Here is a 27,963-nt window from a genome sequence, read left to right as displayed (position 1 = left end):
GGACAGCTTTTCATTCTTTATTGGTAGGAACAATTTGTTCAGTGAGAACAGAGCTCTCACGATCACAATAGTGCTCCAGCCGAGTGCGGTACACGCGCTCCCCCAGCACTGAGGGTTCTGCAGAGATGAAGAGGCTGCTGCGTGCTCTCTCCAGCATTTACTGCCCGTGGGATGGGAGCTGCTCACTGCTGACACTGGTATGGACAGATCACAGCCTTTGCCCCTCTCCTGCGCCACAAGTGCTGTGCAAGGAGGTGCAGGACAGCTCCATACTGCTATGGGTCCTGGCTGCTCTGCTTGTGGGTGCAGGTCTCTGACAACTCCCTCTCCACCAGTTAATGACAAGTGGGCTCATGCCATGCTGAGCCGCAGGAAGGACAGAGCAGCAGCCTGGGAGCTCCTTGGAGGAGGCAGGAGGAGCACTGCTCAGGGGGCAGAGCTCAGCCAGTGAGCAGCGGGTGCTTGCAGAGCATCACTGGGAATAATGGAATGAAGATTTCAGGAGGAAGTGCAGGTGCAATGCTAATAGCAGCTCTTGACTTGGACTACAGAGCAGTCTCCCAAATGAAAGCACAATAACCCTGGTGTTAGGACGTTTAAAAATAGGCTGTAATGTAATTCATGGAAGAAGCCTGAAGGTCCATAGGCAGATGGATTTGTAATTTGTCTCTTCCATCTCCAACAACTCCTCAAGGAAGCACTCAGCAATCAGCAAGTCACTGCTTTGGGCCACGCTGGTGGATTATCAGAGCCAGTGTATCCATTTCTCTTATTGCAAACTGCACATGAGAGAGAGGCTTTGTGAGAAAAAGACCTACTGAGATCCCACACGTGTCTCTAACCTGAATGCTAATCCCAAGGGCAGTGCTTTCAGTACATAATATGTGACTGGAGTTAGGAATCTTCCGAGGAAACAGGTTTGGGTTGGGAGATGTTTCCGTGCAGCAGCCGCACAGTTTGGGACAAAGCCTTGGTGGGGATGGGGCAGGGAAAGGAGGGCACGGGGCAGGGTGCAGGGCCAGGAGCAGTGGGAGCAGCAGGGCAGAGCCCAACACTCAGGGACACAGCTGCTCCACCAGCACGAAACAGATGGGGAGATTGCAACACTGCAGCTGGGAAGGCAGGATCTGGGCATGGAGGAAGAGTGAGGAGAGATGTGCGCTGCACAGCCTCAGCTGCATGCAGGAAATCTGACTGGCAGAGCTCCGCAGAGATCCCATACAGCTGTCCTGCTGTCTTTCACAACAGAGTCCATCCTGCCTGTTCTTAATTCTCCAAAGACCAAAAGTTGTGCTCACCCCAGGCGATACATTCCTGTTTTACTGGCAGCTTTCCTCCTGCCCCACAGATATATGCTCCCACAGCCCATGTGCATGCCTGGGTCTGGCCTGACCAAGGCATTTCCCGCTGCCATGCCTCACCCACACAAAACCCAATTGTCCCTGCGTGTGCAAGACCCACTGCATGCCCTTGGTGAGCCATGCACCCCTGGGCAGGCTGCTTTGTGCTGCTCCACAGCCAGTCCCAAGGGGAGGGCAAGTGTCCGTCTGTCCGTCTGTCCGCTCCCATCTCGCAGGGGCACGGCACATGCTGCCTCTCTGCGTCCTCGCCTGTTAGCAGCACTGCATCAAGCAGTAAGGGCATCAATAAATAAATAAATACGACTTCAGAAGGGGAAGGGCTCTGCAGGTGGAAGCCTGGCACAGCAGCTCAGGGATGTGGCTCCTGCCTTGGGTCGGTGCTGGCATGCTGTGCCTGGGCCTGCAAGAGATGCTCAGTGACCAGAGAGCTGCAGCCTGCCAGCTGGGCGCACCAGTCTGTGCCTGGGATGCCATCTGCAATGAAGTTGCAAGTTTCCCTATGATTTTGAACCATTTTTTCCTGCGATTCCCTGCCTGAGCCTATGTTGCTCCCTGTGTCTCTGTTCCTTTTTCTGCTGAGTTCTTAAAATTCCACAAACAGGAGCTAAATGTGCAGCACACTCATTTCAACAGCTACAGCACAGAGCCAGATGCTTTATGTGATTTTGGCTCTCGGGTGTTAAAACTTGGCTCCCAAAAGTGGCTGGTCATGCTAGCATGTGACTGCTTGCAAAGATTGCCAGGCTCAAGCCTTTCTCCTGTCCGAAGTCCAGGCTTTGCAGTTCCAGATCTGTTGGGATAAGGAGTGAATGAAAGCCAGGTTATGTTTGCACTGTTCGGTGTCAGCCCCATCTGACAGCAGCATGCTGCACTGAACAGGGTTTGCCCTGTGCAAACCTCCTGCTTGTTGTGTGGGGCTGTCCCATATCCAGTACGTGTCAGGCTAAAGAGAAAAAGAGGTAGACAGAGCAGATACCAGAATACCAGAAGCAGAAATTAGCACAGTATAAACCAAAACAATCTCCTGTGCTCCTCCTCCCTGTCTTGGTCAGGTTCCTGTTTCACCTGCAGCCCCAGGGAGCACGAGACAGGACCTTGCTGAGGCTCATTTAGCGCTGCCACTGCATGCAGCCATGTGGTCCTGTTACCCTGTGTTCTGCAAGCTCTTGCCAAGGATGCTGTGCCAGGAAAACCCCACAGTACTTCTGTGGTCATTTGGCCATTCACCTTCTTCAGCTCACAGGGCTCTTCTAGCATCTTCCCAGAGCTGGTTTCCTATGCAGTGGCTCCTGCAGAGTGCCTCTCAGTGCTAATCCCCTGTCTGTGCTCTCCAGTGCTTGATGTGCTGGCAGAGCCCTTCCTGGTCCTCTGAATCCCTTCATCAGCTTCTTCTTCAGGTGATGCACGATGGGCTATGGGCTGAGATGAAGACGTTTGCCAAGGCAATCACTTCCCAAGCAACCCTGGGCTCAGAGAAGCAGGGCTGTGCTTCTACTCCATCTCTTCAGAGCCCTCGTGAGCTCAGGGTAGGGAGGAAGGGAGGTCAGCCTTCAGCTGTCCACCATTCCTGGACACCCAGGGATCTCTGTGCAAGAGAGAAAGAAAAAATGCATCAGGTTTATGCAGATTTTCCTACTAAAAAGCAAAAGAGTGCTTTTTTGCATGAAATAATTAGAATAAACAGATGCATCTCTACATGCACACTTAGACCTGTTGGCCAGAAGATGAGAATGTATTTCCTTCTGGTTTTATATCTACAAAAAGGAAGGAACAGACCCTTTTCTTGATGGCGGAGATACCTGAATGACTGATGTGTTAGATGGAAAAATGGGAAATTAATCTTGAGATAGAGAAAGGAACAAGTACTAGATATGCCTGTGCTTTTGTTTATTGGAAAGTGATATTTTAATGTGATATTTTAACGAGTACACATTGAAGACTGTGGTCTGTGCAGATGTAGGGAGAAAAACAGCAGTGACAAACAGAATGGATCTGCAGGAAGGGAGAGAAAGCATTTCTGTTCTCTGGGAACACAACGCCTCTCAGAAGAACTCTGGGTATCCAAACTGAAGCTGCGCTCCTTGTGCAAATGGGAGCTGAAGTTTCAGTGTGAGAGGGTTGCTTTGCAGTAGTATCAGTTGCCAGCATCTGTGAAAAAATATTCATGCTCCATCTGCCCTGCCATGTTGTTTAAGAGATGCACAACCAGACATGTTAGGGTATAGTACTTAAGAGGGCACAGTTATGCCCTGAGCAGAAAATCAAGCTCTGGAGAATTTCTTAATGGCAATTTGTTGCTTTGCACCAGAGAAGGAACGAAAATCTTTCACTTTTTATGTTTTCTACTTTTAAAAAAGCTGTGTAAGCTGCAATGACTTCTGCTGGTACAGTTAGTGCAGTGAAGTGTGAGCTGAGGCTGGCAATCATTAAACATCCAGGTGAGAAGAAACCAATTTGCTAAATCAGCTGCAATTAGATGGTTTGGATAATTGCAACCATTGAGCTTTGCATACAGGCTGCTGTGGGCTATCAGAGACTAAGGGTGCCACAGTTGGGACCCAGAAATCTTCCAAATGTCTTTAGAAAATCCCTGAGATTTCCCATGTGGAATAACAGCAGTTCCACAACTCCAGTGATTTCAGAGGAGGTTCAGGTTGATGTTAGAAAGATACTCTCAGGAAGTGGTCAGGCACTGGCACAGCTGCCAATGAGGTGGGGTCACCTTCCTGGAGGTGCTCAGGAGCTGCAGAGATGTGGCACTGAGGGACGTGGCCAGTGGGCACAGTGGGACGGGTTGGGATTGGACCTGATGATCTTAGAGGTCTTAATGATTCTCTGATTTCCACAGACAGCAGCCCCACAGTCGCTCAGTATGGGATCAAGGGCTGGCAGGGAAGGGAACTATACCTAAATATGAAGTCACAACGAGGAAATCAGAGATGACCTGCGATATGGTATGAGTTTTTCCAGAACAGAACTAGGGAAGCTTCTCTGCCCTTTTCAACAGCTTGAAGCCGAGGGACTCTTCTTCGACTATCCTATAGATGGAGCTTGTAAGCTTACCAGGAAACCTGAACCAAGCTGTCAGCTCCGAGGGCAAAGCCACTGATACAGAGCTCATCTGGAAAGGAAGAGGAAGTTCTCTGAATAAGTTGCATATCTACATCCAGGAAAGACGCCCATGGAGCACAGCGAGGCTCTCTGCATTCCACAGCCACCGTGATATAAGTGCCTCCTTTCCCCATGGGAAGGGCTCTGTGCCTTGCAGCAGGGATAACTGCCCTCCTCCTCAGCCCAGCCCCAGATATCCTGACTGGATTCTTGCCCAGAATCCAAAAGAAATCAATCTTTCTTGATATCTAGATATTTCTAAAATTATTATTGTAATTAGTGACTGTCTGGTATTCCAAATCCAAGCCAAGCTGATTAGTTTTGATAGGATGCAGAAGCTTAATGCCCTCTTTCTGCTTCCCCTTTGGATGATCTTTGCTTCCAAGCTCAGGTTCCTATGGTAACAACCAGAGTTTTGTGTCAGGACTGGTAAACTCTGCATTTTCCAGCCAATGGTCCCCTTGGCTCAGTTATCAAGAGCAAGGAGGGCAGGACAACCTGGGCCATGAGGGTTCCTACCCAAGCTCAACCCAAGCTGTGGGGAAGATACAGTTCATCTTCACCAACAAAATGCCAGTGAAATCAGCAGAGTTTGTCTCTATTGCTGTATACAGAGCAAACCGTGGTTCAATTCCATAGTGCTGGGACATGCTGAGCCCCACTACTATTGCTCTGGGTCTGGTCTATATCAACAGCAACATTCTGAAGCCAAGAGGGTCTAGCTTTCCTTTACACTGCAATTGCAGTGCTGACGTCAGTGGAGTGACTTCAGATTTATGCCAGTGTTGCTGAGAATGGAATTAAACTTCGCTGATTTACATCACTGTAAAACTGATACATAAGGGGAACTAGATTTGCAGACATGTCCCTGGCCAGGCACTGACAGAAGACAGGGCTAGCTACCCAAACAACTGCATACCCTGAAGAATCCTTATTTATGGCCTCCGAATGTGTGTGCGTACATAGAAGGGAGGTTTGGAAGATGGCAATTAAAATAAACAGCAGGTCACTTCTCCTAAACATCTGCCTCGTAAAAGCAGAAAATCAGATGTTGCCCTGGAACGCTTGCTATTTGCTGCTCCGGGTAACGCAGAGGGAGCACAGCGCTCCCGACCTCTTCCAACATTTCCTCTGCCCTGAATTCCTCCAGGTTCACAAGTCAAAGCATCACTTTCAAAACAGAAGTCGCCCGAAGAAGCCGTGCGGTCTCTGCTATCGACTGTTGGGAAGTTTGGATGTGCTCACAGATCAGACATCAGGAGAGGGTGGACCACCTGCATCCCACAGAGCAATGGCTGCAGGGAGGTGGGCACAGGCCAAGTGCGTGCAACTTGCAAACAGCCAGCTGGACATCACTACTTCACATGCTGGAGGTGTTCAGGAAACGATTAGTTGTTGTACTGAGAGACCAGGTTTAGTGGGAAATGCTAGTGATGGATGGTTGGATGCGATGATCTGAGAGGTCTCTGTGCTTGACTGCACAAGGCGATGCCCCAGGTGATGCATGGTGATACCACTTGTCTTTGTTTCACTGCAGGGCTCTGATGCAGCATCTTCCCACCACAGAGTTCACTCACAACTCCTAGATACAAGTGGCAGCTTTGGGAATACCTGGCAGTGGCTCTGAACATTTCATAGTCAATCTGTCCGCTCAGGATTCATTATTACTCACAAGTATTAGGTCACTATCATTCTCCCCTGCACTGGTCTGTGCTTGTTTTGTGCTCATTCCCCATGAGCTCTCCTGGGGCAGCAGGGATCCAGCAGCCAACACAACCAAGCATCAATACAACTTCCCAATCAGCCTCAGTTCTTAGCACTGATTTAACTTCACATCTCCACTTTTTGGTTGTTGTCAGTTTCTCTGAGTCCTCGTTGTCCTGTAAGCCTTGTTGGAGAACACAAATCTCCCACCACAGAGATGGCACCCAAATCTTCCAGGCTCTCTGGGGAGGTCACTGGCTCTTTGCCTGATGCCAATGGCAGTCTGTCACTAAAACCCAGACCTGGAGCTTCAGTTACTTTAGTAAGAAATTTTAGAAAATGCCCACATCAAACTTTACATTTGAAGGACTCCCTTTTTTTGGTCAATCATTAAAGTAACTCTGGAAAGCAGCCAGAATGTGGAACAGCTGAAAAGCAACAGGATTTTAAAGCTGTGTTATTTCTCCCTCGTTTGCTTACTCCAGCTTTTCTGAGGAGCTCTGTTTGCCTTGTTTTTGATTTTTGGGGCAGTTGGAAGGAGATTATTTGCTTTGCAGTCCCTGAGCAGATTGAAGGCAGTTCCCAACAGAGCAGCAATTCTCTTTGAAACTATTAAAGTGAACTCTAAAACCTTGCAGTCCCCCAGCAGGAACTCCTGACTGTCAGAGAGCTGGGAGCTGGTTCAATGTTTTCCTGGGGTGTTCATTTTTTGGCAAGTAGTGGTTTTCTTCCCTATAGTTTCCTATATATATTTGTTCTATGTGCTACAGCATGTGTGTCCAACTCCACACCACTGTCAGACTTCACTCAAATGTTGCAACCGTGACACAAACCATCGCTGGGGCAAGAAGGAGGATTATACAAAGAGAAGACATTTTCAGAAGCATTAATGGGAGAGGCTGACTCTGAAACACAGTATTGCATGCACACATCAGGTGAGGCAAATGATTCTTCACTGCTGGAACCACTGCTACAAGGCTCAGTGCAACACCACCACGGGCAGGCACTCAGCCCACACTGACCTGGTAATGCTCAGCACCTTGCTGCTGTGTAGGGCTGAATGTGTTCCCATCCTGGCCAAGTGTAAATTTCGTGCATGTGGGATCTCAGTGTGCTCCTGAGGTGCAGAAAGACGATTTCATAACGATGCAAGAAAAAAAAAAAAAGCCACAAAACACATCCTTTTGATATTCTGCAAGCCTGAAGTCATGATAGAGATAAGTGTGCTTTTATAACCAAGGCCTTGCGTGCCAGATAATGCAGGGAATGCTTTCGTCTTCGTTTGTGGCACACCGTAATTTCCTCTCTTTGGGGTGATGCCAACATATACTTGTCCTTAAGCTGGGCTTACACCCAGTTTCCTCTGAGGTTTAAACAAATATGGACTTAAATCAAACAACTTACAATGAACAGAAAGTCCTGCTCCCCATAGGAACCGAATACTCGAACAGCACTCTCACTCCTCCATCTGCTCTGCACTCAGTGCCTCATTGAAGAAATGTGCTGGGATGAGACCTCAGCTCCCCTCCCACCCCACGCCAAGGGCACAGCTCTGAGCAACCAGCTCTTCCTGATCCTGCTTTAGCAGGGGATTGGACTGCATGATCTCCAAAGGTCTCTGCCAGCCCCAACAATTCTGTGATGCTGTGAAATACACTCCTGTATGCCAGACTTGTGTAACAAAAAAAGACATACATGAAGAGACACCACTTTCTTGCCAGCCAGCTGTAAAGGACGCAGACTAAGTCCTAATTTCCCTTCCCTCTGGGTAGCACGCTGAGCTGGCAGGGCTGTCAAGCACATTATGTGCCATGCTGGTGTGAAGGGTCACTCCAGGGGAAGTTTCCTTAAGTATTCTTGAGGTTCCCAATGAATTACAACAGTAAGGACCCTTCACTAAAGTGTCACTTGTGCATTTAAGTGACAAGGTGCTTGCAACAGGGCCAACAGATGAAATAGAAACCCCACCATTGACTTTACTACTAACTTGTTTTCCCCACTAACTCAGAAGTTCTCTATTTTCCTGCTATGCTGTAAGAAGCAAGCTGTAGAGCAAGTTGCTAAGCTGAGGGCAGAGATGCTCTGCTCAGGGCACAGCAGGGCTGTTTCTCAGGTTTGATGAGGTGGGGTCCCACTAAGGATGGCCATTGCTCAAGGCTCATTCTTCTGGACTGGCCCAGGGATGTTTATGGCTGCCAGCTCCAGGACACAGAGGTGGGCCACCATCAAGGCAACCATTAAGACAGAAATTAAACCCAGAGGCTCAAATACTCCAAGGGTCTCTGGCAGATCCTGTAAATGCATTTTGAGTGGTCTGGTTAATTGTTTTGTGCAAAATAACCTGAAGTCAGGAGGCAGTGAGATATAAATTTTACTTTAGAAATCCCACAGCATCACGGGGCGGCTCTCTGGTAACACACCGAGTGCTGTTTTCTATCACATCAGAAAAGTGGAGACATTGCCCTGTGCGCCTTATAGCACAGGCAGACACACATGGGAGGGTTCTTTCAGCTCTTTGGGAGCTCTTTTCCCATTCCTAGAATATTATTCCTGGTAATGAGAGACTGAGCCAGACTCTGAATCCAATACACTATCAGCAAGTCATATGGAGAGAGAGAGGCATGGGGAAGGAGAAGGTCTGGGTCTTTGCTTCTGATTCACTGGCAAGCACCCAAACCAGTTGTCCTGAGGTCTCTCAGAGCACAGAAATCTCTCCTTTCTGAGGAATTTGGCAGTCAGAGCTACACAGGTTGTTGTGATTAAAGTTCTGCCTCATTGAACTGCACATTTCCAGGACGGTTTTCAGACTTGAAGAAGGGATGAAGACACAGGTGGCATTCAGGACAGTTAAAACTAGGTAATGCCGTGACCCCTTTGCAAACACTCCTGTAAGTGCTGCTCTGTGAGCTTTTGTGATGCACCTGTGGTTTCTTGGGGTAAGAGGCAGAGAGCATGAGGCATGGGGATGGCTTCTCCTCCCTCCCACATGCAGCAGTTGTCCCTCTCTCAGGCATTCCCACGTGACACTCCAGCATGGAGAAGATCTGATCCACAAGTGGAATGTCCCCAGATGTGGGAAATGGTTTGCAACCTTAATGCCAAGTCCTTCATCCTCAGGCAGTCTATGAACCCTGTGCTAGCCCAGGGCAGTGGGCAGAGAGGTGACACTTCCACCACCTGCAGCTGAGCCGTACTGAGCTGCAGCCCTTGGCTCTTTACAACAGGAACCCGCAGCCATTGGGTTTCCTCCTACCTGGTTGTGCAGCCAGAAGGGAGGTGGCTGCTGCCTACATCTGCACTCAAGCATTTCCCTTGCTTTCAGACTGCTACATTTCACCTGTCCTTAGCTGGGAAAGCTGTGTCTCTCCCACCCAGAGGAGGGGCCAGAATCCCATGGAGGTCAGTGTGCAGGCCAGGGACACTTGTGACTCTGGTTCCCAAATCTCCAATCTCCAGCTGGCTCTCTGCACAGCTCTGACATCTCTGGTGATCTCTGAGAAGTTTATGACTAACGTGACTAATGAGGTAACACAAAGACTAGTTTAGGCTCACACAGAGACACAGCGGATGCCATTTCACCTACACATAAAATTCTTTATTCAAGTTTGTTCCCTCTCTCTCCTTAGAAGAAGACATTACCCCAAACTATGCATTATTCATCACTTTAATTTCTTGAGATTGGGATGTGGCAGAGGAAAGGGCCCATGAGGGGTGACTGTGGAGGAAAGTTTCTCCTGAGGGGTTATGATCAGCCCATTGCGTTACACAGCTCTGGGTTTGGTATGAGTGCCCAGCATGATACAGACCCAAGCAGCAGTTCCTAGATGTGATTTTGGTGATGTACTTTAAAGGACCCCTATTCAGGAAGGAAAGAGGAAGTCACCGCTCTCTGCTCTGTTGACATTCTGCCACGTGATCTCACAAACCATGAAGGGATGTGGGCTGCTGGGGGCAGCTCAGGGACTACCCAGATCAGGTCTGTTCATCTCAAGCTGTTTTTGGCCACATCAAAAGTGTGAAAGAGAAGTTTCCCTCATGTATGAGAATCAAAGTAAAAAGAGAGAGGTGAGACATTAATGCATTGGTGGGGAAGGAAGTGCCCTCTGTGCTCAGGAGGGACTGCAAGGCTCAGGGAGACTGAAAGGTCAGGGGTTCTTTTTTAGAATCTGAAGTTGTGAAGACATTTGACCTGGCAACGTGTGGCTGCTGCCAACGGGACGGAGCTGCAGGGCTCTGCAGGGAGCGGGCAGCAAGGAAAGGGGAAAGTAAATGAAAGGGGAAGGAAGAAAGAGAAGTCACAAGGCTTAGACGTTTTCTTAAGGCGGGTGCTGGGGAACTCGCACGGCATCTGAATGCCTGGGGAGAAGGCATTTGCGTAACTGTAAGTGATTCAGCACGGAGAAAAGCAGCCAGCCCCTTCCCTCTGTGTCAGCAGAGTGCGCAAATAGCACAAAGGGAACACAAACAGCATCACCGTCTGTCACAGCTGTCCCACAGGGCACACGTGGGTATGGGGATGGTGAAGGTGGGATCAGCCCAGGCAGCAGCACACATCCCCATCCTGCATTGGTACAGCGCAGAGCAGCTCTGCCCTGAACTGCCATGAGCAGCACCAGACACCTCTGCTCCCTTTCCCCTCCTTACGATACGTAACGTAGTAAAAAGGAGTACTGTTTTTCAACACACAGAAGAGAAACCTTAGAGCAAAGAGGTGCATTGCTGCCTGTGTGCACTGGGGTCACACAAACACCTCGAAGTGGCAATCAATCGTGGGTATCTGTTCTTTTGGAGGAAGTCCAGCAGCTCTCATCCCATCACATCAGTGAGGAACACGTGAGATATGCATGGGCAGGGAGAGGGACAGAGTGTGAGCTGTCCTTTATTTCTCTCTTGTGCAACAGATCTCCAGTAACTTTCTCAAAAGCGGCTCAAAATTGCTTTGGGAAATCGTTCACATCCACTCCCTGTGTGAGTAGATGTGGCTCGATGAAAAGAAGTTGGATTCTTTTTCCCTCATCCTGCTCACATCCACATCAAAGGGCGGAGCAGAGAGGTCTGTGCCAGGGCTGATAAACACTCCCAGTCTTTACTTGCAGAAAACACCGAGCCCCACCACGGCTGAGCTCCCACTATGCATTGCTGGACATGGCCAGCGGCATCACATCAGGCACAGCACAGTCCAGCAGTGGGCTGGCAAACAGCATGAAGGCCATGGTCAGGGACCCAGGGTGGAGCAGGCCCTGCGCATGGGTAAATACAGACCTAGCAAGAAGGACTGTTCTCCCAGAGCCTGGCAGTTTGGTGCTGATTGCTCCATTGCAGCCCTCAGGGGTTTTTCTGAATATGTGCTGGCAAAAAATGTCTTAAGTGAATGAGCACACGGTTGGCATCTGCCATGGAGATATGGAAAGCTTTCCCTGTGAGGTGGAGCTCGGCTTGTTGGTGATCTGATGGTTCCAATCCTGGTGACCTGCTGCACTTGGTGGATGCGCCCATCCCTCCAGTGCTCATGCCCACCATCCAGTATCAGCAGCTGTATCTGTTTTCATCTGGGTTTCCAGCCAGCAAGGCTGAGTGTTCTGAATCTACTGCTTTCCAACACAGTTCTCGCTGGCACACAACCCAACAACAAGACCTGTCCTGGTCTTCACACAGGGAGATGGAAGCAAGACAACCCCTGAAGAAGTTAATGAACGAGAGGAAAAGCCCAGCAAGACCTCCCCAGGAACATGCAGAAATGGCAAGGGCAGAATGCTAAAGGGATACCAGGTTCTATTTTCAGCGGTTTGTTTATTGTAATTTCCCTCCTCTTTAGGAAGGGCCAAATCTTACCTCACAGCACCATGACCCTGAAGCAACTGCAGGCTGTGCTGTGAAGCCCAGCTGTAACCCGAGAGCCCATTTAAAAATGGCTGGTCCCAAGACTTCTGCAGGAATGACAGTCCTGGTATTTATTTACGAGGGTTCAGGCAGCTCAGCTACAGCCCTCTGATGGTCTGATATGGAAGGGCTTTCAGGTTTGCTGTATTTTAAATAGGTTACGTAGCTATGACAGTGCTGAAGTGATGAAATCTGAAGGCCTCCAGCTTCCTATTGGAGACTCACCAGCAGCTGCATGAGGTCACTGTGTTCCTCCACACCTCACCCTGAGTTATGAGGGCTTGCTGTGACAGCAGGAGGAAAGAGTGGGGTTCATGAGCACTGGAGTTTCCAGGAGTTTCACTGGGCTGAAATGGCCACTGAAGAACCAGTGATGTGCAAAGAAAGAGTGGTTTCTCTGGCATGGAACTCCAACCAGACGGTGCCCGCATGGAACTCCTGTAGAACTTTTCATAAACTACTGCAAGTCAAATGAAGACAGCCTCCAGGTAAGGAAGACACGCAGAGTGAGATGCATACATGTTCTCAGCTCTGTTCACCTCACCTCAAACACCAGCCCAGCCTTTTCTCCAGACAGGTGGGCACCTACTGTCCTGCACCAGGCAAACAGCATGAAGATCTGAAGGGTGAGCACAATATACCCATGCATATATTTACACAGAGGAATCCTCTAGAAATGCACAAGAGAATAGAATCAAAGAATCATAAAATAGTTTGAGTTGGAACGGACTTTTAAAGGTCATCTAGTCCAACCTGCTGCCCTGCAGAGAACAGGAACACCCACAGCTCCATGTGTTGTTGCTCTGTATTCATGAGTAACACTGGTATGATACCATTGCAAATGGGAGTCCTATAGAGTTCATACAAGACTGAGCAGTTAGGACAGGATTCACGATACCTGTTGTAGATCTAGTGAAAATTAAATGTTTGCTTTGAGATGACCTAATAGGTCTAGTTTCTATTAATTGTTTGATGGTAACAAGCAGTAATTTGAACTCCTGGCTAAAATCAGCGGGGATTTCCTCTGGCCATTACTTGGACCTGGTTTTGTTGGTGCTATAGTTAGCATCTGCACAGAGAAGCACCCATTAGCATCCACCGACTCCTCTGTCCCCATTTGAATCAGTGATGCAATGTGATGCAATTGCCTCCTTGGCTCTGACTTCTGTATCACCCACGGAGGAACGTGGCATCCCTGAATGAATCACCACACAAGAAGGGGAAGGAGGAAAGTTCTCTGCAAACATCACCTTTTTGGTAATCTGAAGGAAGGAAATAGGGGGAGGAAACATTAATGAGTACTCGGGGTTAATGAAAATGGTACATTTTTGTGGGGGATGCACTTTTAGTTTGGGCACAAGCATGCAAAACTCTCTGACAAACGTAACAGCTAATGACTTCCTACAGCCCCCCTTGTGATGACTGCCCTCCTGGTGCACAGGGCTGCATCCTGTTCTTCAGGACTGCCCTGGCCTCAGCCTGCTTCAGGTTAGATAGAACACAGTGCATCTTCTCTCCAAACACCCTTGCAGAGGATTTGCCCTTCCAGGGCAGGCTCCATTTCAAGGCACGGCAATGTGCAGTGAGTCACTGTGGCTCAGCCTCTAATCTAGTGCCTGAATCGCAGATGTTTGCCATTTCAGAACATGGTGATATTTTCAGCTATTTCTTCCTGCGACTCAACAAGCACCTCACATAAAAGCTTTTGTGCTTCAGAGAGGATTGAGGTCTTGGGGCATTATGCACAAAGCCCAAACAAACATCTCAACACTGCTGCCTTGCTGTGTTTCAGTAACAGACTGATGGCAAGGATGCTGGAGGCTGAAAACACGCAGCGAGTGTGACATCCTTTGGGTAAGGAGCAGCCACAGGGCTCCCTGCACACCTTCCTGAGCTGCTAAAGGCAAAGCTATCTCAGCAAACTGAGGCTGATATGGCGTGGCTATAGCAATGCAAACCCATTTGCCATGCTGACAAGCGTGCCCAATGGACACAGCAGGAGAGACAAGCTATGGTACCCCATCCTTCCCTAACCACAGCTGCTAGCTGGCACAACGTGCATCACAAGGACACCCCAAAATGACAAACAAAAAGCAGCGATGAGCAGTTGAACTCTGAGAGTGATGCTGTTGCAGAGCCCAAGTAGCATCCCTGGTGCTATTCTGGTGCCTCCAGCTCTCCTCCAGGGAAACCTGCACCTCCTACACAACACCATGGCCATCACCAGGCTGGGCAGCAGGCGGCTGTCCCAGTCTGTCTCTGTACCTGGCAGACATGCTCACTACTCACAGTGATCGTGCCTTGGCAGGCAGCAGAGCAGCTTCTGAGGAGGAAGCGAGCTCACTGCTCACGTTAGAGGAAACCACTGCCCTGCACATGGCTGCAGCTCGGGAAGGAACATGGGGACCAAGAGGAAGTCATGAATGTTTTGTTTTATATAAACTTGCCTTGAGCCAAGGACTGAGGGGGGACTTTCCAAACACATAGCCTTGACTTTGTGTCTTCTACGAGGAAGAAGAAGAAAAAGATGCTTCAGGAAAGAACTACATAGCAGGGCTCAAGGGCCCCTACTGCAGAAGGGGATGGATGGAAAACAAGGGAAATAAAGAAGGCATAAAAGAGTCACAGAATCATAGAATCACAGAGGTTGGAAAAGATCCTTAACCATCCATCTACCACCAGTACTACCCACTAAACAACACCTCTCAGTGCCACATCTCCACAGTCTTGAACACCTCCAGGGATGGTGACACCATCACCTCCCTGGGCAGCCCATGCCAGTGCTTGATCACTCTTCTGGAGAAGGTTTTTCTAATATCCAACCTGAAAGGTTAAGGTAGACACTGTAACTCTGGAAATGGATTACAGGCTTTCCTCATCTGTTGCCCAGCACTGGTGTTCTCTGGGCACCTCTTTCCCTCTATCTACAGATGAAGGATCCCAAGAGAGAACACATTTCAACTGCTTTTTTTAATGCCATCTTATCATTCTTTCAGCACTCATGGACATCAGAAGTTAAAAACAAAACAAAACAAATAACAACAAAAAAATCCCACAAAACCAACTGCTGATGAGAACAAGCAGGTACTACGCAATCACGTCTGCCCTGTTTCCAAACCAAGATGCTGCTCTCCCCAACTATTCTATTCTATTCTATTCTATTCTATTCTATTCTATTCTATTCTATTCTATTCTATTCTATTCTATTCTATTCTATTCTATTCTATTCTATTCACTGCCTCTATTCAAAATGCAATATGTTTGGTAGGAACTTTTTCCTCAGTCCTTTGAGCTCTGCTCCTTTGGAAGATGCCCACAAGCATTTCAGCCTTTCCACAAGATCTCCTTAAAAAAATGTGAGGTGGGACTGATACCTTTTTCACTTGATTCCAGCAGGAGTCTGCTGGGACTGTGTCATGACTGATAAAGGCTTGGACATTGACAGTTGCTGGGACATCCATAATATGAAATCCTTTTCCCCTTGATTACCTTTTCTTTGTCCCTGCAGGCCTGGGCAGAACTGAGGAGCCACAACAGCCTGCAGGAGAGGGCTCTGTGCCCTGGCTGTAGGACTGTAACAAGGTCTATTCCCTTTCCACAGACTGACCACCTGCTTGTGTCTCAGAAAAACCTCTCAGGCACATTGAGAGAGCATGGAGAGGCATTTCAGAGAGCAAAGATTGTTCCTGTGTTCAGAGGTTTTATGCTTGGATGCAGCAGACAAAGCTCATTGCTAGCACAACACAGGTAACACATTGTGACCCATCAGCCACGCAGGCTCCAACATAGGCATTTTGGGGTCTGCTGCAGGGCTGCCAGAGGTGCAGCTCCAGCAATAAGAAGCAGATGCAGGCACGAAAGCACAAGCAGAAGACGAAAGCTGGAAGCAGCCCAGAGCACAGTGACAGTGCTGGGCACCACCAGCATCACAGCTGAGCTATAGAGCTGGGAAACCCCACCTGCTGCAGGGCAGAGCCCCTCAGTTCAGCCCTCCCTGCTGCTCCCAGGAGGCACAAAGCAGAGCAGTGCCTACCTGGGGTAATTTTACATCACATTTGTCCATATGCGTGCTTATCTGAAACCTGAGGATTTTGTGCTGCTTGTGAGCTGTGATAGTATGCCACTGTGGTGACTCACATGAAAGTCACTGCAGTAAAAATGAGAGCAAGGTCCTAAATGCAACTCTTCTATTTGGTTATCTCTCTATCACGTGCACCCACATCCGTACCAACACTTGCACAGCTTGTCCCAGGGCTCTGGTGGGGCCAGATAACCCAGCGTCAGGTTTGGGCCACCTTTTCTCACACTGAAGGGCTCTGTGCTGTCAACAAACAAACCAGCTGCTTGTGGAGCATCTCAAGTTTGCTGTAGGACTTTCCTTCCATGACAAAATCCCTGGCTTTCCTGAGCAGCATGGCATGACTGTAGTGTGCCCTGGGCCTTCTCCAGTGTCAGCCTGGGCTGGGATGTGGCATGGGGCTGGCTTGATCCTGCTGCCTTGTGACCCTGAAACTGGCCAAGTGACAGGGTGATGGATGGACACCCAGAGCCTGGGCTAACTTGGTCCACTTATGGGTGAAATGCCATTTATGGGCTAAATCACAATGTATGAGTTTGAACAGGGCTGTTTTCCCTTTCTCTTCCTGGAACTGGAACCCCAGCGCAGAAGGTGGCACGGCACAAGGTGGAGGAAAAGGGCTTTAAAAATAAAACAACACTCACCTTCCCTGCTCCACGAGCATAAATTAGGCTTTGGCCACTTGCCTTGGATAACTCCCCCAGCACTGGGAACAATCTGTGCATGCACTGCCTCTCTAATGGCCATTCTTTCTCCTGCACAGCTCCCAGCACTGCTGTACCACTATAGCCACCCCCCTCCCTGCTTGCCACCTCCTTCCTGCTGAAGGATGAGGAGAAAACACTGACACAGGAGGATAGGGGCAGCAGTCAGGCTGCCTGCACTGACATTCAGGTCCTGCTCTCGCAGCAGTTCCCAACTCCATCTCTACTTCTGCACTCCTTTTCCAGCTTCTCCCTCCTTTACCACGTGGAATTCAGCTTCCTGTTTTCTGCCCAAGTTTGCTGTTTGAGTCATTTTCCCTCCCAGGGACCATTTCTCATCTCCATTTGTTTCTTCATCACTATTTTACACTCTCTCTGGGCTACCTTTCATTTTCCTTCTGTTCTTTGGCTGCCTCCATCCTCATGAAAATCTTTCTAGTTTACTTCACTGACTTCTAAGTATTTATGAATCTGTTGGCAGGGAGATGAAAACCTCCATACAGACACAGGCCATCAGTAAGCTGCAGTTGTTCAAACCCATGCTGAAAGGTTGGCTTTTCCAAAGAATTTTATCACTCTTTTTCATCTCCCAATATGAAAAACTGAAATTCTCAGGCAGAGAACAAAAAGATCTCCAGATCACTGTCATTGTACATCCTTCCCACCCAGCAGCTCTGTACCAAACTCTTGAGCCCAGAAAGAGCCCAGACTCACATGGAGGCTCAGTATCACTATGGTATCTTGGTCACAACGCGATGTTACCATGACCTACAAGCAAGGCTGATAAGGATTTATCTCAGTATCATTCTCACACACAACTAACCAACCACTGAGCAGATAGTTTCCTGCTGGAGCACCAGAAGCAGCAGAGCTTTGCAGACTTGGTGGGTCACCAGTGGAGTGCCATGGGCAGGGCTGGCAGCTGGTACCCCAGCAGGACAACCTGGGTAAGGATGGTGACAACACACTCCCATATGCTGCTGCTCATTTCCTCCATCCCATTACCAGCTGCACAGTCATATCAGGTACCCAAGATCTCTGCTGCAATGTGGCAGCACGTGGCAACCTTCTCATGCATTTATCAGAAGGTGAAGTGTCCCTCACTGAGCAGTGTGATTCTAGGATCAGACCTCAAGAATATTATCTTTTCTCAGGAAAAAAACCTGCCATTCATTTCCACAAGCCCACTAAAACACAGGGTCCAGCAGTGGGGACCCTGCAGCCCCATGGATATTGTGTACACATTTTTTGAAGGCTTCTTTGAGACTGCCCAGACTAAGTGCAGTCCTTGGGACCTTCATCCAACGCATCCATCATGGTGGGCACCTTTTGCTCGGATGCAACCTGGCTGAGGCAGGAAGACCAGCATGGATTTGGGAGAGATAAGAAATGCTCTCAGCAGCATCAGTTTGGCTTGAGCTGATGGTTGCAAAATGTCTGAATCTCAAGCGGAAGGCCATCCCACCCAAGAATGAACAAACATTTCTTTCATCCAGAAAGAGAAAAGATTAAGAAGGGATTTTTCACACTCACATACACTTAAGAGGAAAAAAATATTTACATGAGAGAAAAAGGACTTGGCAGGGGTTTTGCTGAGGCCCTGTTGCTGTTTATGTGTTTCTCAGGATGGGGTTGATGCTGTGGAGCTCAGTGGTGGAGCCTAAGCCCCCCCAGCTGCCCAGCAGGGCATGAGTGGGGCTGCGGGCAGTGCAGGCTGCAAGGAAGCCATGTGGCAAGAACATTACTGTAATTTGTGCATCCACTGTATTTTGTAAGAGCTCGGTGTGGTCCCTTCCCATCCAAGCTGCACACTGAGACCTGCTTCTGTGTTGGAGAGAAGTCTTGAAACACACAGAACACACATTGGCCTTTGCTGCCAATGCTTTCACTGTGGTTTGAGTGGCATAAGGAATGCAAATTGCGTGTCACTGCACACGCTGGGCTGGGATCTTGTTTAACATGAGCCATGCTCTTCCTTTACCCCTCCTAAAGCAGTAAGAGCAGCAGCACAACAGGGATGCACACCTGGTAACAGAAGAGGCTGAGATATTTGTCCAAAGACCCCCCAGAAGATTTTCCAGCCCTGAAGGGAGATAAAGCAACTTGAGACAAACAGAAAAGATCCATCACACTGTGCTGCTATCCCCCCACTCCAGCCACGTGGTTCAAATCCTCACAGCTGCTTCAAGCCCAGCCCAACCATGTTAGGACAGAGGCACAGCGAGACCTTGCTCGGCACACAGCAGCACAGCATCAGGATCCGTAGACCCTTGCATGACTTTCCTGGATTTCACTTTCCCATCCCTACAGACATTTGTTTCTTCCCGCTCCCAGGGAATGCTGGCACTGGAGATCAGCAACAAAGGATTAAAGCTCAGCTGTCCCCGGCCCTTCTCCATCCCCACCACGCAGGAGGCACACATGACTGCAGCTGTTTGGTGTCCAAACAGGCAGAGCAGCAAGTGAGTTCCCAAAAACCCATTCCTATAAGCCCTGGAGATGGAAAGCAGAGAAGCCCTTTATAGGGGGTGCTGAGCACCTGCAGCATCCTCAGTGCTTCCAGGGGAGGCGAGCTCAACGTGCAGCATAAATGAATGGAGCTCTGCCACTCTACATGCTCCGGGCTCCTCCGGTGCTGGGTTAGTTTCCAACAAGCCCGAGGATTTACTCACTTGGAGAGTATGTGGGAGACACAGCCAGCAGGACAGTCTGAAGCAAGGACACTTGACTACAAGCATACCATAAATATTCTTTATTTAAACACAATGTCAACCATTAGGACCTGCAATAAATACTTTAATTTTTGAACATACATGTCTTCATGTAGCTAGCACAACAAAACACCTTTACATTTCCTTATTTATATACAGATCTGTATACCACTGTATCTAGATAATCAAGGTATATACACACATATACATACATATATCTAAATATATATGCACTTGTGCAAAAATGGCCTTACCAAGGACAGTAAACAAGAAAATATTTCCCAACCCACTCTTGCTGGCACTGGTAATATTGCACTGAAAAGGTTCCTGCCATTGATAGGGTGAGAAAACAGGAGAAAAACTCAAACTGTATGCATGGAGAAGCAGCAAATCCGCTTTGTTTTCCACAAGAATGTACTTCAGGGACAGGGTTAGGTCCAGCTCCTACAGACAGATTTCACCACACTTAGCAGGCGAGACAACTTTCTTCCAAGCTGTGTGTAAACTCAGTTCCAGCGTGCACAGCTCTGCCCGGTCCTGGGATGCAGGACCACAACCACAGGAGCTCTGCATTCCCAGTTGAGCTGCTGCACTTTGTTCTGTGGCTGTGCCCCAGCTCTGCCGGTACCACCAGCTGCAGTGCGGGCACAAGGAACATCTCTCAGTGGGCACAGTGTTGCTGCCCTGCTCCATAATATCACGAGCAGCACCTACATGTTCCCTTGAGTGTCCCTGCAGCTGTCACTGGAGGAATGTCTGCGTAAGGGTGTAGCTACCCCAGCTGCCAAATGACTGTGTGTCCACAGCCTGGGCTGTGTGTCAATTGCAAGATGTTCTCTACAAACCCAAGAAGAAAGGTTAGGGCTAACGCTTTCAAAACATGGCACACGGCTCTTACAAGTCAGCAAACACTGCGGCTCAGCTGAGGAACAGGGTGCTCCTGGTGCTGGATGTTCCTGCATGGGTGGCTGAGGTGACAGCTCCCCATTTCCACCCTCCCTGCTCAGGGACACAGCCATGGCTGGTCAGAGAACCTCTGTTCCCCTGCTGTTGTGATGGGATGGCACTTAGTGTTTGCTGATAGACAGCACAGAAGGGAACATGCGAGGCAGGATGTCCTCCCTCCTGCCAGAGGAATGAGCATGCTCATAAACTCATCTTCTTGGGAAATGGGCTCATCGTACCAGTGAACACAAACACTTGGATGCAGAGGGCTGGTGAACAGAGGGGAAGAAGCCTTTCCCTCAGGCAGAGTGGTGTTTGGAGTTGCTGGCAGCAGTGTTGTAATATCAGAAGGGCAAGAGATGCTGGGAGAGCTTGCAGCCTGTGGTGTGCTTGCAGCCAGCCCTGTAAATGCTCTCCCTCTGCTGCAAAAACATGTTCCTTATAGTAAATAAATACATAAACAAACCCTTAGAAAAACACAGCACGCTGTGTGCTGCTTGGAGACACGAGGCTCTCCTCTCTGCGCTGAGCCCTGGCCTGCTGTCAGGCATTCAGGAGGGTTTGGTAACTTCAGTCTCTGCGGTCCTCCCTGCTGTACCCACTGCTCAGCACTGTCTTTAACCGGGGCTCCAAAGAAATAGCCACAGGCTCTGGGCCAGCCCCCACAGAGATACACAGAGGGGCACACTGTGCATCAGTGACACCCAGACAAACACATCGGTGCTGCAGGGGGGATCTGCTGCCCCACAGCTCCACAGAGCCACAGTGAGCGAGGCTGGGTTTCAAGGCCTGGGCTTCCCAGAAAGCAGAACGTCTCCAGAATTGATCCCAAGAAGCAAAGGACTGACATAAGGCAGCAGCTTGTGATACTCTGCCCGTTTTAGGGGATGGAGCTACAGCAATAACGAAGGGACCTGCAGTAAGAACGGTACTTTGTGACACCACAAAAGCTGCAATCATGCCTCTCATCTCAGCTAAGGCATCAAAAACAGTAACAACCTCCTTGGCTGAAGTGACTGAAAGCATGAAGGTACAGGCATGCCAAGCTCCAGCTCACACCCACCCTTCGTGCTCGCACCATCCTGCCCTTGCTCTATGCACATCGTGGCTGCAGCACAGCAAGCAGCCTGCAATAAGAACCCAGCATTTCATCACAGTGCTTGTCCTCTAATGAAGTTACTGCTGTGTTTTATCAGATGTACTTAACCCGAGCCAGCCCTCTGCTAGTGTTAATCCTGAAATGTGCGTGCTGGGTTTCTCCTGACCCTAAAATCACTGTAGCAGCTACTGCGTCCTGACTTAATGCTCCATTTCTGAGTCCCTAGCATACATCTCTAAATTCTTTTAATTACAATGCATTTCAATAGGCAAAGGGATTCCTTTATTCAGGTTTTTTTTTCCTCATGAAACAGGAAGGGTTAATCAAGTTTGACTTCATTGGTGACACAACTTTTACTACTCTGGTATTTATCTCTTTTAGTTCCAGCTGCTTCCAGAACTGAGCAGTTAGCCTCACCAGTTTTACTAGTGGTGTCTTAGAGGAAAGAAATCAGCTTTTCAACACTCAGACATGGGTAAGCTTGAGGTTTCCTAACACTGCACCTTAGCACTGTACTGCAGAGGTCATCAGACAGACAGACATCCCCTGTCCCTTCCACATCTCTGTGCTCTGCACACTGCAGCAGTGCTGCAGTCACCCATTGCTCATGGCTCAGCTCTGGCTGCAAACGGCACCAACATCTGAAGTATGAGTACAGCCAGCCAAGCAAGCAGAGCGATTATTTGGACAATAAAATCCTCATCCACAGCACATGCTGTTGAAATGCAAATAGTAGTTAATAATAATAAAAAATGCACACAGCAACTGAGATGTGGATGCTGGATTTCTCCTGCCCCTCCACCAAGAGCCATCACCGTGGGACACCCCCTCACCTTACACTCCTGCTAACACCAGCCTAGGCAGGATTAATGGCACAGTAAAAATCAATCGCTTCAACCAAGAGGCTAATTTTCACTTCTTGCTTTGTGATAATCAGGACCCATACTGAGCTGAAATGCATCTCCAATGCGGTGCATCTCTAACCTACATGGGGCACTGACACCAGCCCTACAGCACAGGGCCCCTTGCCTTTCAGCCCTTTACAGTAGGAAGCTGAAAGCACCTGACCCCACACCAGGTCTCCCCTGCCAGGACAGCCTGTTAATGTTTATCTGAGGAGAAAATGTTTTTTCAACCTGGCCTCCTGCTCCCCGCAGCCACACACCGCTCTGTGCCATCACACCCTTCTCGTTTGTTCACGCTGTAATGTAAAAGCTGAACCCAATGACCTGGGGAGTGCTTGGGCACTGCTGACAGCACCAAGGAAGGTGCGGATGGGCACGGGCAGCAAAGCTGGCAGTGACACAGAGCTCTGCTGGACACATTCTCTGCCGCTCTGTAGCACGCACCAAGCTGCAGAGGCTGCAAACGGAGCAGAGCCAGCAGCCAGCTGAGGGCTAGGACAGGGCTAAGGGCTGCCTGTCCTCCCAGACTGAATTGGGATACCTGGGGGAAGGCAGAAGGGAGCACGAGGATTTACAAACCCTTCCCCACAAAACCGGGTGCGGCTTTATCACGTGGAATGCTGCGAGCTCAAGGATGAGTCTGCAGCCGCCCTGAACCTTGCAGCACCAGCGCTGTCCTTACGAGCTGATGCCGACCAGCGCGCCCTGGCCGTAACCGCGAGGGCAGCAAAAGGAGCCGCGGTGAAGGGGCTGCGGGAGCTGCGGGCAGGCAGAACCTCCTCCCCACAGAGCAGCCCAGGTGGGTGCGAGCCTCCTCCTAGCAACGGTGCCAGCAAAACCCCCCGAGTGCAGGCAGGGAGAAGAGCCCCCACGGGGCGCGGGGCCGTCCCTCCCCCATCTTTTCCCACGTGCTTCTGAACACACCGCACTTTCACATCCTCCTCGGCTCCCCTCTTTCAAATTGCAGCTGCGGAAGAAAGCGAGGGGGGAGCTCCATTTCCGCCCCGCGATCGCTGCTTTCTTCCAGTGAGGGCTCCGAGCAGCGCCGAGCAGCACGGCCACCCCTCCGTCCGTCCGTCCGTCCGTGCGTCCGTCCCCACCTGCCCGCCCGCGTCTGCCGCCGTGACAGACCGTGCGCCCGCCGCCAAGTGCTGCGGGAACGCAATGCAAACCCGCTGCAAGGGAGGGAAAAAACCCTTCACAAACAAACCAACCAACCAGCCTAGAGCCGTCCCGCGGCCAGGGCTGCGCTGCCGGACTGTCAGCCCTCAGCGACAGAAAATAAAACCCTCCCTACCCACCTCCTCGGGCTGCCAGCTGGGAACCGAACTTAAACAAACCGGGCGGCCGCAGAGCTTCGGCTGCGGTCTCGACAGAAGGACGGGCTGCGACTGCAGCAGCGTATCGCCCGGTTTCCCAGTACCACATTCCTGAGTCCCACAGTCACAGTGTCACATTCTGGGCAAAGACTCCGTTTATTTCTATCCTTATTTCAGCGGAAAGTCCTATAGTACTTGACAAAAGACGCATTCGTGGCTGTTGTGGTCTTTTTTTCTGTTTGTTTGCTTTGGGATTTTTTGTTTGTTTGTTTTGTTTTGTTTTGTTTTTCCGGGCGTTGTTAAAACTTTCCCACTGACAGCAACAGGATCAGATACAGCCTACCGAGCTCTAAGCATCCCTCGGGGGAATTTTGGGGCAGGTGCTGCACAGACCGAGGAGCACGGCGCTCCCGCAGCAGCCGCCAGCACCGAGCTCATGAGGTAGTTCAACACCGGCCACAGCCAGGAAGTTCTTCCTGGGACGAGCTTTCTGCACAGCCTTAAAATACCATCCCCCCCAGCACTCCCCCCGGCACACGGGACCTAAGGTCGTGCACTTAAAATTCCTAACCCCTGCAAACAGCCAGCCCACCCGAGCCACCCGGGGCTGCCTTTCACCTGTTTGCAGGAGGTTTGCTGAGTTTTAGGTTTCTTGCAGCCATTGGGGTTTAAGTGTGCTTTAGGAGAGGATCGTTCTAACTATCAGGCTTTTGTATTTCCATAGAGAAAGGCTCATCGTTAGGAGCAGTGTGCCACGCCAGAGCCCATCGCGTCTCAGAGCTACCCGCTAGGCACAGTACCTTTGCAGTGCAAAAAGTCCTCGGGGTGAGGGAAGGAGCCCTCCTCGCAGAGCAGCTCACTGGCTTTATCCGGTGCCAGGGGGTAGCCGTTGTCCTCCTCGTTGTAGTCGCTCCTGCCGTTGCTGTTTGAGTAGCCGTTGGCATACATCTTCAGAGCAGACCTGCGGAGGCACAGGAGCTCCTGGAAGGCGTACCTGAAATCCGGGCTCCGGCAGTAGATCAGGGGGTTGAAGGCAGAGTTGACATAGCCCAGCCAGTTCAAGAGAATGTACACGTACTTGGGGATGATGTCGTCCTGGATGACGTGCACGATGTTGACGATGAAGAAGGGCAGCCAGCACAGCGTGAAGGTGCCCATGATGATGCCCAGGGTCTTCAGGGCTTTGTGTTCCTTCAGGAAGAACTTGGAGGAACGGCGGTGCCCGGCTTTCCCGTTCTGGTCCTGTTCCTTGTTCTGGATGTGAAACCTCCCCTCACTCCGGTCTATTTTCTGCAGCTGCTTCTTGGCCACCTGGAAGACCCTGGCGTACACAAATACCATGACCACAAGCGGCAGGTAGAAGGAAATGATGGAGGAGGCAATGGCATAGGCTTGGTTGGTGAAGAAGTCACAGCACGTGTCCTTCTCATAGCAGAGGATGGCCTCGTCACGGTCTGCCCGGTACCAATGCATCTGGATGGGCAGGAAGGAGGTGAGGGCCGAGATCGCCCACACCACCAGGATGACCACGCGTGCCTTGCTCTTGGTCAGCAGGCTCTGGTACTTGAACGGGGAGGTGATGGCAAAGTATCGGTCCACAGCGATGACGCAGAGGGTCTCGATGCTGGCCGTGACGCAAAGCACGTCCAGAGAGGTCCAGAACTCGCACCAGAAGTTCCCAAACTTCCACATCTCCATGATGATGTGGCAGGCACCGAAGGGCACCACGCCCAGGCCCATCACCAGGTCGGCGCACGCCAGCGAGGTGATGAAATAGTTGGTGACCGTCTGCAGGCGCTGGAAGCGGGCGATGGCGGTGATCACCAACACGTTGCCGAAGACGATGACCAGCACGATCAGCGACATGAGGATCCCCATGCCCACCACCCACACGTCCCGCGACACCGTGGGGTCTGCGGCGCTCTGGTTGGCGCTGACGTTGCCGCCGGGCAGCTCGGTGCCCGCCACCCCCATGGCCCCCCAGCCAGGTCCCCGGGCAGGCAGCGGGGGCTGCGCTCAGCGTTCCGGCGTCGTGGCGCTGCGCCGGGCTCCGCGCATAGGGGACGGCAGGTGCGGGCGGGCTGGGCGCGGGGGCTCCCGCCGTGCGGGGCTGTGTGCGCTGCGCTCCGCTCCAGTTCGCTCGCTCCTCACCCGTCCAAACCCGTCCCACGGCGGCTCACCCGCCCGACTGTCCCCAGCCCGTTCGGCGCCGCCGAGCTTATAGCAACACCCGCCGTGACATCAGCCCGGCACGGCCAATGGCAGCCCGCGCCGCGCCTCGCGCGCACCTCGCACCCCCCCGAGTGCCCCCCCGGCCCGGCAGCCGCCCCACGCGTGTCGCCGCTCCGCGCTCCAGCTGGGAACGCGGCGGTCCGTCTCTGTCCCCGCGCCGCGTCCCCTCACCCCCCGCGTGCTCCCCGCCTCGCGGTGTCCCCGCGTGTGTTCCCCTTCTCGGGGTGTCCCTACGCCCTGCCCCGGGGTTCCCAAACTTCCCACCCCCACGCCCCATTAGCTCTCTGACACCCCCGTGCAGTGCGGGGCACGGGGTTGTGTGACTGCTGCGCTGCTCTCTGGCACCAAAGCACACAAATATCCTAAATAAGGGCTGAGGAATCCTACAAACTTCAATGTCATGACAGAGAACGCTGTCGCCGGAACGCCACGTCTGCGCGTTGCTGTGCATGGAAGGGCCGCGACGCCTCGTGCTGCTGTCCCGCAGGTGGCACCGCGTGTGAGCTGGAGTTGCCCGCAGCCGCTCTGCCCGCGCGGTTAATAGAGGAGCGGCTGCACGCAGGGGGAGATTTGTGGGTTAACAAAGGGTTGAGCGAGGAGCTGGGATCGGGAAACGCGATGAAGGGCAGCTCCAGCGGTGCGTGCTTCTGGCTCAGGGGCTCTGCTGTAACGAGCGGCTTTGGAAAGGAGGGACATATGGGGCAGCCAAGAGTGCAGGGGAGCACTAATGACCTTGGTTAATTACCACGACTTTTCAGTGTCCCGTCGTTGAAATAAAGAGGTCCATACAATCCATTCAACATATGACTGCAACCGGCTGGTGGAAGGCTGCAGCATCCCATTGGCTTTCACAGACTTTTACACCAGGTGGGGATCTGTTCCATACTTGAAGGCTCACTTAGCACCTGCAGGCTGCAGTACCCATCCCTGGCTCCTGTGCATGCACAGTGCATGCACCTCGTGGGGAAAACACAGCAGGAAACTGCCGGGAAAGTGCAGGTGGATCAGATGCAGTGTTGGGAGAGAAGAGCAGGAAGGAGAAGTGGTGGTTGTGGGAACTACACGTCATGCTCAGCTCGCTGTCCAATGCTCTTTTTAAAGACTTGGTCCGAAAACTCTGGAAATGATCAAGGTAAGCTTATGGTAGTAACTGGCAAGTTTGCTGTGCTGCTTCCTGTAAGGCTAACATCAGGAAATGCTGTGACACTAAATCACAAGTGTCAGAAAGCATCAGGTTCCTTGTTACGACAGACATGTCATGCTCATCCTTGCAAGAAGTGTTGTCTTGAAAGGAGGAGAGGCAGCTTTGGGAGCTTAGGAGAAAACACACTGAGTCTGGGAGGGTCAGAGCTCAGGTCTGTGCTTCATAACACATGCATAACACATCAGAGCTGTCTGTTTGTCCTGCACGTCCTGGTAACGACCCTCCATCCTTCTGTATCAGCACCATGGCATGGGATGCAGAACTCAGCACGCCCAGCTTCTACCTCAATATTTTGGCTTTTTCTACGTTATATTCACAGCAGCGTGGGCCTCACGTGCTTTGTGGGGCATGGTGGAGGTAGCAGGGCTGAATTTTCTTCCTCAGTTTGGCAGCTCTCTGCTTGCTTTGGCCATCTGCTCACCTGCATGGAGTGTGCTGGGGTGCGCCCTCAGCCTGGGCTGCCTTCAGGCCCCGCTGTGCAGCCGTGACTCACACTGCAACAGCAAACACAACTTCAAATTAAAGGCAGGATTGTGCCCCACGTAAATGTCATCACCCAAAGTCTGGGTTATTTTTGTGGTGTGCCTGCTTTTACTTGTGCTTTTGAGTAGCTACAGGCTTTCTTTTTAAACAGAAACAATACTAAACCTCAGAGTATAGGTTGGGAGGAGGGTTAGGTTTGCATTTCTTGCACTGCCCATAGCACTGGG

At 50.8% G+C, this 27,963-nt stretch overlaps 2 protein-coding genes across 2 annotated transcripts; both read right to left on the bottom strand.

The window, feature by feature from the left end:
- Positions 1 to 3: 3 nt before the first annotated feature.
- On the bottom strand, positions 4 to 25,998 carry ADRB2 (adrenoceptor beta 2). The gene is made up of 2 exons (XM_052685126.1): positions 24,618 to 25,998; positions 4 to 2,946 (listed from the first exon to the last, which is right to left on the bottom strand). Exons 1-2 carry the CDS (start codon positions 25,789 to 25,791, stop codon positions 2,912 to 2,914), a joined length of 1,209 nt encoding a protein of 402 aa, XP_052541086.1. The 5' UTR covers positions 25,792 to 25,998; the 3' UTR covers positions 4 to 2,911.
- On the bottom strand, positions 19,576 to 24,255 carry LOC128081530 (uncharacterized). Its single transcript, XM_052684851.1, is given in 3 exon segments — positions 19,576 to 23,403; positions 23,405 to 23,791; positions 24,211 to 24,255. Coding segments are annotated over 3 exon segments (729 nt in total). The 3' UTR covers positions 19,576 to 23,106.
- Positions 25,999 to 27,963: the final 1,965 nt, after the last annotated feature.

Source organism: Tympanuchus pallidicinctus, unplaced genomic scaffold (genome assembly GCF_026119805.1).
Source record: "Tympanuchus pallidicinctus isolate F22 unplaced genomic scaffold, pur_lepc_1.0 scaffold21, whole genome shotgun sequence".
NCBI lineage: Eukaryota > Metazoa > Chordata > Aves > Galliformes > Phasianidae > Tympanuchus > Tympanuchus pallidicinctus.
Note: the sequence above shows the minus strand (reverse complement) of the source record. Positions and strands in the feature narration are given on the sequence as shown.

Bases quoted from the DNA above. Each gene is read 5' to 3' on its own strand.
- ADRB2 (XM_052685126.1), bottom strand. From the start codon at position 25,791: ATGGGGGTGGCGGGCACCGAGCTGCCCGGCGGCAACGTCAGCGCCAAC. The intron at 2,947-24,617 runs GTACTGTGCCTA...TCTCTTGCACAG, and splicing joins GGACTTTTTGCACTGCAAAG to AGATCCCTGGGTGTCCAGGA.